At 36.8% G+C, this 13,902-nt stretch overlaps 1 protein-coding gene across 1 annotated transcript; it reads left to right on the forward strand.

Annotated features, from left to right (window-relative positions):
• Positions 1-1,093: 1,093 nt before the first annotated feature.
• On the forward strand, positions 1,094-5,502 carry LOC139938981 (microfibril-associated glycoprotein 4-like). The gene is made up of 6 exons (XM_071934672.1): positions 1,094-1,250; positions 1,824-1,916; positions 3,212-3,307; positions 3,702-3,841; positions 4,466-4,733; positions 4,919-5,502. Exons 1-6 carry the CDS (start codon positions 1,094-1,096, stop codon positions 5,140-5,142), a joined length of 978 nt encoding a protein of 325 aa, XP_071790773.1. The 3' UTR covers positions 5,143-5,502.
• The last annotated feature ends 8,400 nt before the right edge of the window (positions 5,503-13,902 follow it).

Raw genomic sequence — 13,902 nt, forward strand, 5'->3', positions numbered from 1 at the left:
TTCAAGGAACATGGCCAAGATGGAGAAAGCATGACTAAGGTATATTAATTTTTGGTTTTTACCCATACACCGATGTGTGTTAGCACTGTATACTCAGTACTCTCCCGAGTCCTGTGAAAAAATATAGCAGGCATGTTACTCGGGTGGGATTCGAACCCAAGACCCTTGCAGTTCTAGAGCAGGACTAAGGCATATTGAATAAGCCCTATAACCAAGTGCCTTTGTATGGCATTGCCACATTAAATGATATTGCTGGAACTATCACTAAATCCGTTGCCTGCGTGTGAATAGACAAAACAGATTTGAAGTTATTACTTATCAAATTACTACATGGCTATAATAACATTTTATTCTGTTGTTTCAAAATCTGAAAACGTACAGGGCGTAACTGCATAAAACTGTTTGAACACAAGAAGTGTTATCATGGCTAAAGGTATTGCACAGCTCGCATACAGGCGCGCACGATTTTATTGTTTGTCATCAAAGATGGCGGTCAACGTCGGAATTTACTTATTTCGTTTGTTACACCATTGTTTAATTATTTGGGACGTAAAACAATCAACAACAGTCTCAGTTTTAAAGCTTCAAGTTTCCAAAAACAAGAAAAGTACATTTGAGAACACTCTGAAATGTTGAAGGATATAGTGGTGTCTTTAAGTGTTATGACCCTGTCACAATAGACGTCTTTTACGGGCATCTTGGACGCAATCAACTGCCTTGCATGCTACATCAGGACAAATTTGGTGGCACGTGGGTCTAATCTTCAAAAAATGTAATCCAACCCCCAAGAACAAATTTAGAGTCGCATTTGAAAGAAATATGTTCTTTAAGATAGCTCATATAGTTGCCTATAGTTGCATTGTATGAGATGGCCCTTATAGACTCAAATCAGACGCTATTAAAGTATCGCTTCGGAACAACATCAAAACAAAGTGTCAAAATTGGATCTTAGATAACATAAACCAATGATTTATTTTATTTTAATGGTTCTTTTGTTCAAGCATCCTGGTATGGGTTTGCACCAGTCACAGCATTTGGTTGCAGCTTCGGGAGGGAACCTAACCCTAAGGAGAACGGCATTATACGGTGGGTCATGCCGTTAAATCACCGCCTTCGATGCCAGTGTACCAGCATCTACCCTGGGGGCATGAACACGTATACACCCGAGAGAGGGTTTGATCCGTTTTACACCGATCACCCTCTCTTCACAGACCTCGACTTTGAAATATTCAACTACTTTGACTGTGAAAGTGAGTAGCTTGGATACTAAATAATATGAACACCCCCTCTATTGACCAATTTATAACACAATATTCTAAAATTGAGTCAGTAATTTACTCTCGGTAGTTGGAAAATGGACGGAAAACAAAATCGATGATTATGTGGATCAAAGGTGGACGAAACAAAATATGTCGAAACCGTTATTGTTCTCAAGACAGTCTTAGACTTCTATGCCAAGAAAACAATCTCTCAAATAAATATTGAAATCGAACAGAGTTCTTGATTGTGATTAACAATTTTATTTTCTTATTTTATTTTAATCCTCCGGACAATAAAATAATTATAAAAACAATTAAAGGCTGTCCAGGGAAATGCACTAGTCAAATTAAATGTCCTAAAACAAGATGTGCCCTCCCAGACCTTGCTCTTTAAAAACGTGTATTTATACAAACACAAAAACACAGTTGCAACAAATTATTTCAATCAATTATTTAGGACAATTTTTGAGATGAGCTCCACTTGACGATTCAAGTATACTTCTTCATAAACTGATTTTCATTATCAGTCTAAATGATGGCCTTTATACTTATTATTACTCTCAGATTGTTCACTGACTTGTGAAAACGGAGGTACATTCATAGACGATCCCTGCCATTGTTCGTGTGCTCAAACCTGGACCGGCAAAACATGTACTGGTAAGTGTAGCAAGAAATGTAGATGTTCTGCTGGGGAAAAAACGACTGTTCGGTCTGCTCCAGTTCTTATCGTCGCTTTGTACAAATATCAATATAAACCACAAGGGAAACTGACTGGGTAAATTTTTAAATGATTTCTAAATTGACTAGAGATAGATTCGAACCAACGACCTCCGGATGAACGTGCCGGCGCTCTACCAACAGAGCTAACTAGCCCTATATTGGCGGTCTCCTTTTTTGGTCAATATTTTTGTTTTTATAAAAGGCAGTACTCCAAAAAACATTACATACCTATTTTCAGTTCTCTGATTTTTGTCTACCTATACGGAGTTACTACAGCAGTCCAGTCATTAGTCATATTTAAAAGCCACAACACGTTATTACAGTATTTACTCTCGAGAGATTATTTGTTTCAGAGTGTGCATTGACTGACTGTGAGAATGGCGGTACGCTCGATGCAGCAACCTGCACGTGTACATGCCCGAAAGAGTGGAAGGGAAATACCTGTACTAGTGAGTATGAATGTCTTTCATGTTCGATACTTTGATTTACTTTGATTTGCTAATCACTCTCCATAAATCAAAGAAGTGAACTAAGGAGAGTAATTTTGCTCTCACTAACAACAGTTTAATGAGCATACTCAATTAAAGTAACACAGAGGTCACCAAAAGATACACTTTCTCTCACTGAATCCAATGAGTTAAATAAACATTTTTTTTCGCAATCCTGTAATATTTCCTAGATCGTGTTTCTAATTCCAAGGTACCACTTTCACCTACAAAACTACAACTTACTTCGATTGTATTTACTTGCAGACTTTCTGCATTAGTCCAGTCTTTGGACGGCCTTGAAAGCAACAGAAAGTTGTTCTAACACGATTACTTTAAAGGCAGTGGAACATTATTGGCAATTACTCAAAATAATTATAAGCATACAACCTTACTTGATAACGAGTAATGGGGAGAGGTTGATGGTATAAAACATTGTGAGAAACGGCTCCCTCTGAAGTGACGTAGTTTTCGAGAAAGAAGTAATTTTCCACGAATTTGATTTCAAGACCTCAAGTTTAGAATTTGAGGTCTCGAAATCAAGCATCTGAAAGCACACAACCTCGTGTGACAAGGGTGTTTTTTCTTTCATTATTATCTCGCAACTTTGTCGACCGATTGAGCTCAAATTTTCACAGGTTGGTTATTTTATGTATGTTGAGATACACAAGTGAGAAGACTGGTCTTTGACAATTACCAACAGTGTCCACTGTCTTTAATTCAAGAGATTCATTCTTTGTTTTCCAGAGTGTGCGTTGACTGGCTGTGGTAATGGCGGTAAGCTCAATGAAACAACCTGCACGTGTACATGCCCGAAAGAGTGGATGGGAAATACCTGTGCTGGTGAGAATATTAATTGTACGCTAGCCCTTAATAGGACTCTTCACTGGTGTTGTACTACAGATGCAGAGTCCTACCAATTAGGGCCGTTTCTGGGGCGGAAAATTTTCAAAGCTTCATAACTCAAATCTTAACCGCAAGATGCCACTAATTTCAACAGATTCACATTTAATGGTAGCCTACATTTTTTTCTGCGGCGGGAACGAAATAGTATGGAGGAACGAAATAGTATGAGGAACGAAATAGTATGGGGAAATGAAATAATGTTTCGAGGTCGAAACAATATTTCGAGGGGGTGTTTTATATACACATAAAACGGAGCCAAAACCTTGAGTTTCTCGGACTGTTGCCCGTGATGTCTAAATTCATTTTTGTTTTCTTTCTGATTTCATTCTAGAGCCCAGATACTACGACTGTCAAGACTACTACAGGGCTGGTAATAGTGAGGATGGTGTTTACACTATTTACCCATTGAAGTATCCAGAAGGCATTGATGTACTCTGTGACATGACCTACTGGGGATGGCCAGGATCGATTGTAAGTTCGTTTTCTATCAACGATTCCACAATGAGCTGAATGACAATTTTATGTTCCACTCGCTGAGAGTTGCCATATTCTATAGTTCAAAGAGTGTGCGATTTACAAAGGAAGTGATATCACGAAACTTAAATGTCTACCTATTCAAAACTATTTAGTCAAGTAATTGTGTTAAATTCAACATTTTGAAGACAAAACGTCAACACGTCGGCGGGCTTGTACGTCATGGACAGATTACATTGAATCTGCTAATATCTTATCCGCAATTATTCCTAGTTATAATTAAATCCTGAATAGTCTCTTCACAAAGCATCCCATTGTTTTAGTAGTTATCCGCAGTTTAGAAACAAATATTGTGCACCAGGACCATATGATGAGCTGTCAATATATATAGCTCTATGACCAGGACACGTTACACGCTGAACAGACTCTTAGTTGTTTTCCTATTCACTTTTTCGTTCGTATACTGACAGCTATCAAATTGAACACATTGTGGACCCCAAAACACGATATCAAAATAATGTTTTCTTTGCACACATAGGTGTTTCATTACCACTTTTACAAATGACCTTATATTTGTTTGTTAGGTTTGGTGATTGTTTTTCTGTGTTCTTGATTTTAAAGTATATTCAGCGGGGGTTTCCCGGAGGCAATTTCACCCGCGGGTGGAATGAGTACAGGGATGGCTTTGGTGACTTAACTAGTGGGAGCTTCTGGCTGGGAAATGAGAAGGTCCGTCAGTTGACTGAGGATGGCGCCACCTCGTGGGAGATTCAAGTCAAGGTTTTTTATAATATATATTATCAGCATCAGCAGGTTGAACTCTCTCACTTTCGCCTCTCGGGTGAAAACTACAGTCTTCATGTTGACGGTTCAAAAAAAATTGGAGACGGTAAGCAGGATCTCTCTCATTAAAACCACCAAGCTCGTAGACGTGTTGTTATTATTACGTATAGAAATCCCTATTTGTTTTGATGACGCTACTGCTCTAACGCTCCCCTCTACAAGTTAACATTAATTTGGGAAGCAGCGGAACATCTTTTAAAACTAAAAAGGTACTTACCATTGTTGTTCCAGGTAGCTCATATTGTGTGATTTTATCTGCAAACGGCAAGCCATTCTCAACCTACGACAGAGACAACGATGGCGACGTTGTAAGGAACTGTGCCGAGGAGTCGAAAGGAGGCTGGTGGTTTAATGGTTGTGATGATGGAGAGATTAATCTTAATACTGAGTTCCCAACTAGTGATTACGGATGTGTTTTTTGGGGAAGTTCGCTTAAAATCAGACGCATCAGATAAACTCAACCACCCAAACTCTAAAACAAAGACAAATTTACTAACGCATCCTGAAGGTCGGGATTCCATGCGTTTTTATGAGGGAGCAAACCCGCTGCAACTTTAAGAAGCGATAATTTTGAAATCCAACACAAGCCACTTTAACCCATCAAGGCATCCGTCTACTTTTGGATTGCAACCAAATAAATCAACATCATAAAAGTAAAAAAGAAAAGAAAAAACAGTTTGCAAAATAATTCTTAACGTTCGATGTTTTTTAAAACATTCATAATCATGTAAAAAGTTAATTTGTTTATCGGGAAAAGGACAACGGGTGTCGTAATTTACAGACGTCTCTGTAATTTTGTCAAAAAACATTGCATACGGAAGGAGTAAACTGTTTTTTGTTGACAATCATTTATATGGTTGTTTAGTTATTAGTTATATCAGTTAAAATATATTTGTAAAAAGAGATAAACATAAAGACTTTGGGGGAGGGCAACTCAACATTTAAAGTACTATAATATTACAAATAAAAGTAAAAGTTTTGTTTCAAACTGAGGATAATTATTATTAGCAAATCAATAAATTATTTATATTGATCTGTATATTTTTCCCATTTTATGTTAACCAAGATTTTCCCCTTTTTTAATTTTAAGGTTTGAAGGTGTGCTTAAAGTTGGTAAAAAATTAAAGTTTAAAATTATTCCATTTAACATTTTAACTTTTTTTCATGTTAGTCCCCTTTTTTAGAACCCTTTTAAGTTTTATTGCTAGATTGTGATTTACCATAATTGTTTGTGTGTAGTTTAGGTATTTAAGGAGCACCGCCTCACGCGTCGCCAACGCGAAAGATTTCGAAAAAGCTAACATGGCATCATCTTGTGATGTATACAATTAGGTCATTGTTATTTTCTAAAGTGAAGTGGCTAATTTAAAATGTAAACCCTATATCTATACTGGTAAGGCCAAATAAAAAAAAATACTAGTTGATCGTCCGAAATTAAAAAAAAGAGGAGGATGAGGGCTTTATTATTTACTATTTTTTTCAAGATGGCCGCTTAGTATTTCAAATCAAACAGGCCACCAATTCTTTAGTTTGAATCCATTGTAAACTTATTTTATACCTATTTGTTACATGAGGACCTGTGTTAACACTGATAATAGGATCGGATTACACCTAAAAGCTTTGCTGGTAGGCATTCACTATTATTGTTTTATGAAACAGACGGTTACACGTGTTCGTGAGAATCACGCTAGATTCGTAAAAAGCTCCTAGGCCAGTTTTTTTGATAGATGACAGTATACAAAACTAGAGGAAGTTTTTTTTCATTGTATATGACATAATCTAGTTGAACAGTCCATTAAATGAATACTATGAATATAACGAGTTATATATGAAAAACAACAAAAACACAGCTAAGTATATAGTATAAAGATTAACTGAATATGAAATCAGATGCCTGGAGTGAAAAAAAAAAAAAAAAAAAAAAAAGTTAATATTTTAGCGTAAACAATAATGTGTTTTAATAAAGTTATATTGCTCTTTTAACAGTTTTAGTCGTGGTCGGAAAGCGGTTATAAAAATACTTTGCACTTTTAACTGCATATTGCTTAATGAATGTACGCATTATGTGCATTATAAAGGAAGATTACCTTTAAAGTCACCTGGAAGTTATTTTTTTCAAATTAAAGCTTTTGTCACTAATATATGTGTTTTGATGAGTGGAATGTGAATACACAGTTAACTAAGGTTTAAAAAAATCAGTTCTTATGTTATTTACAAATTTAAGAGTAGACCCCGACCCGAGAGGGCGCTGTTCGTGACGTCAATCGAGGCAGACTTTGCCTGTAATGCGTAGAGTAAACACAATTGCAAAGTTCATGTACGGACCAAGTCGTGAGTTTGTACGTTTCAAAAACAGTTTTTTTAAGTTTTTTTCCCGCAATGCCGACCAGGTGTATTGCTCACGACTTGGACATACATGTACTTTGCACGTGTGTTTACTATACGCATTGCAGGCAAAGTCTGTCTCGATTGACGTCACAAAAGGGGTAGGCGGAGTCAGCCCCCAAACAACTTTATATGTTTTTAAACATATAAATCGCGACAAAAAATTACTAAAAAAATTGTGTTATTGTTCGTAAGCATATACTCTTATGTTTGAAAGAAAACAAATTATATTTCCAGGTGACTTTAAAAATAGCGTAGCCTGTGAAGTGTTAATCATTCTAAACGTTAGTAATAATGTAAATAACGAAGTTCTTCTGATGTTATTATCTGTTATTAATTCAACTGCTTAGAAAAACAATATTTTTTAAAGAAACTAGAATGGCCAAGACGTGGGACCTGTTTAGTGTTTGATCCACGCTGACGAGTCGCTTCACGACTTTGTTTGGAAGGAAGGTATACCGATAAGATTTGTTAAGACCTTGTGCACATGACTTCATTTCAGTAGGGCGCCCTCACCTAGAGGTAAAAAAGGAGGTGGTTCATTTGTCAATCTTGTGCGCCGCGCGTACAAATCTGTGCGTTTCAATTGTTTCGTCACCGTTTCACCCTTAAGGTGGCGGCTGGATGACGTCAATGAATAAGGTCCGTATATAATACGCCTTTCTTAATATTTATGCATGAGGTACGTCACAATGCTAATCCAAAACGAGGCGATGGGCGCAGCCACTGCAAGTGATTGGGGACGTGCGCCCATAGCCTCATTTTGGGTAAGAATTATGACGTCATGCATAAATATTAAGAGAGGCGTATAAAAACCAACCTGTGAAAATTTCAACTCAAAAGGTAGTCGCGTTTGTATGGAATCGCCGATACCAGGAGTGATTATGATTATGTCCAGGCAGGAAGAAAAACCTTATTGGACTACACAATATGAGAGACGTGTGTCGTATGGATATAATAGAGAAATACAAATAGAAATTACTATAATAAAGAAAAACAACTTTTTGAGACCTGATAAAATTTGTGTACACTTTCGCCCACCAAATAAAAAACAAACAAACAATTGAATACCAATCACCCTCGTGCTAAATATCCACATTTTGAACTACCGCTAGTGACAGGAAAGTTGCAAAAAATGTAAAAATATGCTATGATATTTCAATGTAAACGTAAACACCACAAATGGTAAATGAAAACGTGTATATTCACAATTCTTGTCTCCAATGATTCAACTTTACACGAAGGCAACGGTTTAGAGGTGCAGTACCACTCCTTCTGTACACGCTTCTAATTTTTTTTTAACTTTTGTTAATACTTTTTATGTGACTACTTAAAAGTGACATAACTTTAACTCGAATGTTGTTCTGGCCGTTAGGTTTAAGAGTACCGAACAAAACGTTAGGTCCGGATTTACTAAGCTAAGCTACCTAAAACACAAATATAGGACAACAGATGGCCGAAATTATTACTTATAACCTTGTTACAAATATTGAATATAATTGATAAGAATGTTTACTAATATTGTATGTAAATTTCGTGCTTGTGTCCACAATATTTAAATAAAATTGCACAAAACCCAAATATTCGTGTTATAGAGTAAGTGATGTATTTTTATACTGTATGCCATGTTTTAATATGTCCATCTGTAATGTCCCTTTTTGTCTCTTCGTAAATTGTGGCATCAGGAGATTAACTCGATAGTAATTTAGTTTACTTTTTTAAAATCCTTCAGGGGTGCTGCTTTTTTGTTATTGTATTGTATGTTCTTGTTTTTGTTTTTTACTGTTATTGTCTGTGCTTGAATTTTTGCCTGTGAAATTAATAAATGAAATGAAATGAAATGAAATGTAAATCCATTAATTAGGTCAACATCGTTGGCTATGTAGATTCTGCAATTAACAACACTTGAACATCGACCCCCACCCCCCTTTATAGTCTCGCGTGACCAGAAGACACCTTCTATACACAAGTTCCGGAGTTAATTGTCAAGTATAGAGCAGAACTAATTTCAAACCGTTATTCGGGCGGCAAGTGTCAGGCTTTGTGTTGTACGGGCAATTTGCTGGTGGCGGTAGGCATAATATTTACCAGCCGTTGGCCCTGCCCACAAAATCGTCACCAACAAAATTTAGCACGAGAAGATAGCCCTTGATAAGATGGGCTATCCGGTGATGCCAAACTTGTTCAACCTTAGATTATTCTTTGGGTGACGTCACCCTTTTCACTTTTGTTTGTCTCTTTGACAGCTCTGTGTTCAAAAGTCTCGCTGTGAAGGCGTTCGGAGCGTCCCCAATGGAAGACTTTCAGTACGCTTGGTGGCAGCAGACTCACCAGGTAAAATCCATTGTTCTCGGTAATGTGCGCATGCTCAGAACTACGTAAACAATGGAAATTTACCTGGTAAGTCTGCTGCCCCCTAGCGCCTCAAAGGGTGCGTTCGATTACCTTCCCTGGGTCTACCCCGGTGTGTGGCGTGTTCTTTTTCCAGGACGAACGTGGGTAATTATCTGCACACGTTCGTCCTGGAAAAAACTCACCACACACCGGGGTAGACCCAGGGAAGCTAAACGAACACACGTAATGTCTCCCATTGCCGGTCATTTCCGGTCCAGTGGAGGCGCAAAGCGTCCATATATAAAGCCTTGATAACCGGATTCTTCTTCTAAGGTCTTTCTCTTTAGACAACTTTACTTTTTTTTTAACTCTAAAATCGTTTTTGGCCAAACATGGAAAAGTAGATGGAAATTTCATTGTAGGCGTAGTAAAAAGGGGACCCTATTTAAACTGCATTACTTAATTCTCCTGCTCACTTTTGTGTTTCTTTATCAAATTACGTGTTTATGGGGGGGGGGGGGGCACCCGTCCGAATCTCATGCCACACCAGTATGGTCTCGACATTTTAAACAGTATACTTGTCTTCTCCTGAAGACGAGCAAAGCTTCGTGTGACAAGGGTGCAAACGCGAAATGTCTCGAGAAAGCTTACAATTACCTAAATTGTGTGGTGTATTTGGTCATGGTTAGTTACAGAAGTTAAAGGCAGTTGACATGACATTATTGGTAATTACTCAAAATAATTACTAGCATAAAACCTTTCTTGGTGACGAGTAATGGGCAGAGGTTGATAGTATAAAACATTGTGAGAAACAGCTCCCTCTGAAGTGACGTAGTTTTTGAGAAAGAAGTAATTTTCCACGAGTTTGATTTCAAGACCTCAGATTTAGAATTTAGGTCTCGAAATCAACAATCTAAAATCACACAACTTCGTGTGACACGGGTGTTTTTTCTTTCATTGCAACTTCGACGACCAATTGAGCTCAAATGTTCACAGGTTTGCTATTTTATGCATATGTTGAGATACATTAAGTTATAAGACTGGACTTTGACAATTATCAATAGTGTCCAGTGTCTTTAAGTATCAAAGTAATAACATCCGGATATCACTGTCGACACATACGCAGGATAAATGTATTTAATAAATAACTGCGATTGGAGTCCACAGGGTTTATGAACAAAGACCAAATGAATATCAGCTGCCTGGAGTAAAAGACAACTATAGTCTTTTTTTTAGCGTAACAATTATTGTGAATTTTAGTCATTGATATTCATTCCGCTTGTAGCCCATGGTTGGTAACTGTACTCGGAAAGCGTGTGTAAAAATTCATTGCTCTTTCTACTGCATATTGCTGTATAGAATGCACATATTCTTCGCATTATCAATAAAACTAACTGTAAAGTAAGATTTCTGCCTGTGTGATATTTAAATACTAGAAATGTTATTTATTAAAAGAAACAAAATGCAAAATGCAAACTTAATACGTTTCTAAATCTCTAAACTTTCATATGATTTTTAATGTGATTATCTGGTAATTAGATTTAATGCTTAGGAAAACAACACCTGCCACTGAAAGAAACTAGTCAGACCAAGACTTGAGACCCATTGAGTGACCGAACCGCGTTGAGTCGCTTCACGACTCCGTTTAAAGGGAAAACTTGCCCTTGGTTTTTGAAAGCATAACATTGTTTATCCAATAAAATATGGGGGAAAAATAATCTGCGAAAAATTCAATTCAAAAAGGCACGTTTTTGATATATCGCCGAAAATCCGGAGCCATTATGTTCCAGCAGGAAGAATAAACCGTAATTTAAATTAATAATCTGAGAAATGCACTGTCAGTTGCGCTTCTCAGATTAAAGTTGTTGTGGATAACAACGTTATTTTCGTCAACACCCACATCACTTTGAAGTGATGTTGCCAAGTAAGTTTGTACTCCCATTAATTTTAAAAGTGACGACCCTTCCTTTCAAAAACAAATAGAGGGCAACATATGACCTTTATTGATCCTTAAAGGAGCACGTTGCCTCGAATTAGTCGAGTTGGTCTTTGAAAAGCGTTTGTAACCGTTTGTTATAAACTGCATAATGATTGGAAAGATGTTGTAAAACATAAATGGCCGACCGTGTAGTTCGCAAAGTAAAATGAAAACCACGCAATTTCGAGGCAAATTTGTGTTGATCATTGTATTCTACATGTAAAACATCTTTCCAAACCAGATGCATTTTATATAACAACTGGTTATAAACACTTTTCGTAGACCAATTGGTCCGATCCAAGGCAATGTGTTCCTTTAATTTATCTTACAAAATGTTTAATCTAAAATTAAATAATTATAATGTTTAGTAAAACTGTTTGAGAATGTGTGTTGGTGTTCACAATTTAAATAAAATTGCACAAAACCCATATCTTTGTGTTTGATAGAGTAAATAATTATGCATGACTCCTCCTAAAATCAACAACTCTGATGATGTAAAAATTATCAATAAACAAAAAATGAACACCGAACTTATCCCCTTTATAATCTTACAAATATGTTTTACTTATAACGACTGGAGTCCAGCAAGCATGACGAAAAGGGGCGTTAAAGAAAAGGGGAAAACTAACGATACTTATCTGGTGAGTTTTTTTTCATTTGAACTAGATACTAGAATAAACTGAGGTGGAAAACATATCTATCTCATAATTACCACCAAGAAAACATATGCACAAAATTACATACAAATAGACAACATTTACAACAAAACACAATTAGTTTTTGTGGTCATACAAATGAGTAACTGGTTACATTATCGCCGGCTGGTATTACGGTGCAAATTGAAATCCAGAGGACTGGAATAATTTTGATTTATTTCTAAATGTTGATTCTACCTTGAATATACACGGGGGTTTATTATCTGTTTGGTAAATGCAGTCACCTACACATTGTACTCGGCGCAAGCGATGAATTTCCTGCTATATTGGCAAATGCCATCTTCCGCTCATACTGCCTTTTGATTGGTCGGCGCATCTTCAGAAGGCAACGCCCACATATCACCACAGCGCCAAGCAGAGATTGTACTTGAAAAGACCACGAGACTCCAGTATGCCAGATTGCTGGCTAGGAAGGAATCGTCTTTCGTGTGTCGCAGTTACTAATAAAACTGTGTGAGTTCTACCGGTAGTTGTTTTTTTCTATGCGCTGAGCTTAATCATTGAACATTCATTGGAGGATTTGGCGTAACTTACTGGTGTCTAGGACGCCGATAGAAAACGGGAAGATGCACAGCACGCAGTGGGTTAGCTTCGTTACCGCTTTGGGTATCGGTAAGTCAAACTTTCCATTTCTGTAAATGTAAACGTAAACGTTATTTCAATCCAATCTTAAACATCCGTGTGAACAGTGCTTCGTTATTGGCTCATACCTTTACAACATTTGAAAGCATGATTGTGATGTTGATGGGATCGTATGAACGATACAGGCGTCCCGGTAAATTAAAGCAAAACAAAAATCTACTGAGTTTCATTTTTACTCAAAATAAGTGTCAGCATAAAAACTAACATGGTAACGAGTAATGGGGAGCTGTTGATAGTATAAAACATTGTGAGAAACGGCTCCCTCTAAAGTGGAGTAGTTCAACAATTTTGATTTCGAAACCTAATGTGTTTTTTCTTTCATTCATATCTCGCAACTTCGACGACCGATTGTTATTTTATGCGTATATTATGTTGAGATACAGAAAAGTGAGAAGACTGGTCTTTGACAATTACCAATATAGTGTCCAGTGTTTTTAAAGCATACGGGACGGGATCGTATGGATGATATGCAGGCGTCCCGGTAATTTAAAGCAAAAAAAAAAATCACTGAGTTGAATTAACACGCTTTCTAATCCAAGAATATACAATACGTTTATTTCGCTAAATTTCTAACACCCGTTTTCTCCACTTACAAGAATACAGATCTTACAATATTATTACTTTTACAGACGATGCATTCAAACCACACAAAAAAATACTTCCGAGGGCAACTTTAAGTTGAAATAAACATGTTTTGTTAATAACCAATGACTTATTTGTATTAGTCACATGCATCAGCCGTGACTATAACCTTAAGTGGTCAATGCTGACTTAGGCATTGGTCATACGTTGATTTAATTAGTCATGGAGACTTGACTAACCTAAATTAGTCGTTTTACGTTTTGACGAGTTTATGGGCACCAAAGACTAACCTATGTTTACAGTGTACGTTTCTTTAGCTAAATTTCTAACACCCGTTTTCTCGATTTACAGGGACACAAATTTTACTATTTTATCACTTTAACAGACTATGCATTCACACTATGTACACAACAAGTTGTATTTTGATTCAATTGCGTTTTGCAAACTACGATTTCAATAATAATGCTAGTAATAATGATTAGTATTTAGTACTCTCTCCATAGTACACTATATCACAGCGATTGCACAAAATAATAGTACACACATCTGAATATCATCAGAAAAGGTACACACACAAT

The sequence above is a fragment of the Asterias amurensis genome, chromosome 6, assembly GCF_032118995.1.
Source record: "Asterias amurensis chromosome 6, ASM3211899v1".
In the NCBI taxonomy this organism is placed as follows: Eukaryota; Metazoa; Echinodermata; class Asteroidea; order Forcipulatida; family Asteriidae; genus Asterias; species Asterias amurensis.

Bases quoted from the DNA above. Each gene is read 5' to 3' on its own strand.
- LOC139938981 (XM_071934672.1), top strand. From the start codon at position 1,094: ATGCCGTTAAATCACCGCCTTCGATGCCAGTGTACCAGCATCTACCCT. The intron at 1,917-3,211 runs GTAAGTGTAGCA...TTTGTTTTCCAG, and splicing joins GACCGGCAAAACATGTACTG to AGTGTGCGTTGACTGGCTGT. The intron at 3,842-4,465 runs GTAAGTTCGTTT...TTGATTTTAAAG, and splicing joins GGGGATGGCCAGGATCGATT to TATATTCAGCGGGGGTTTCC.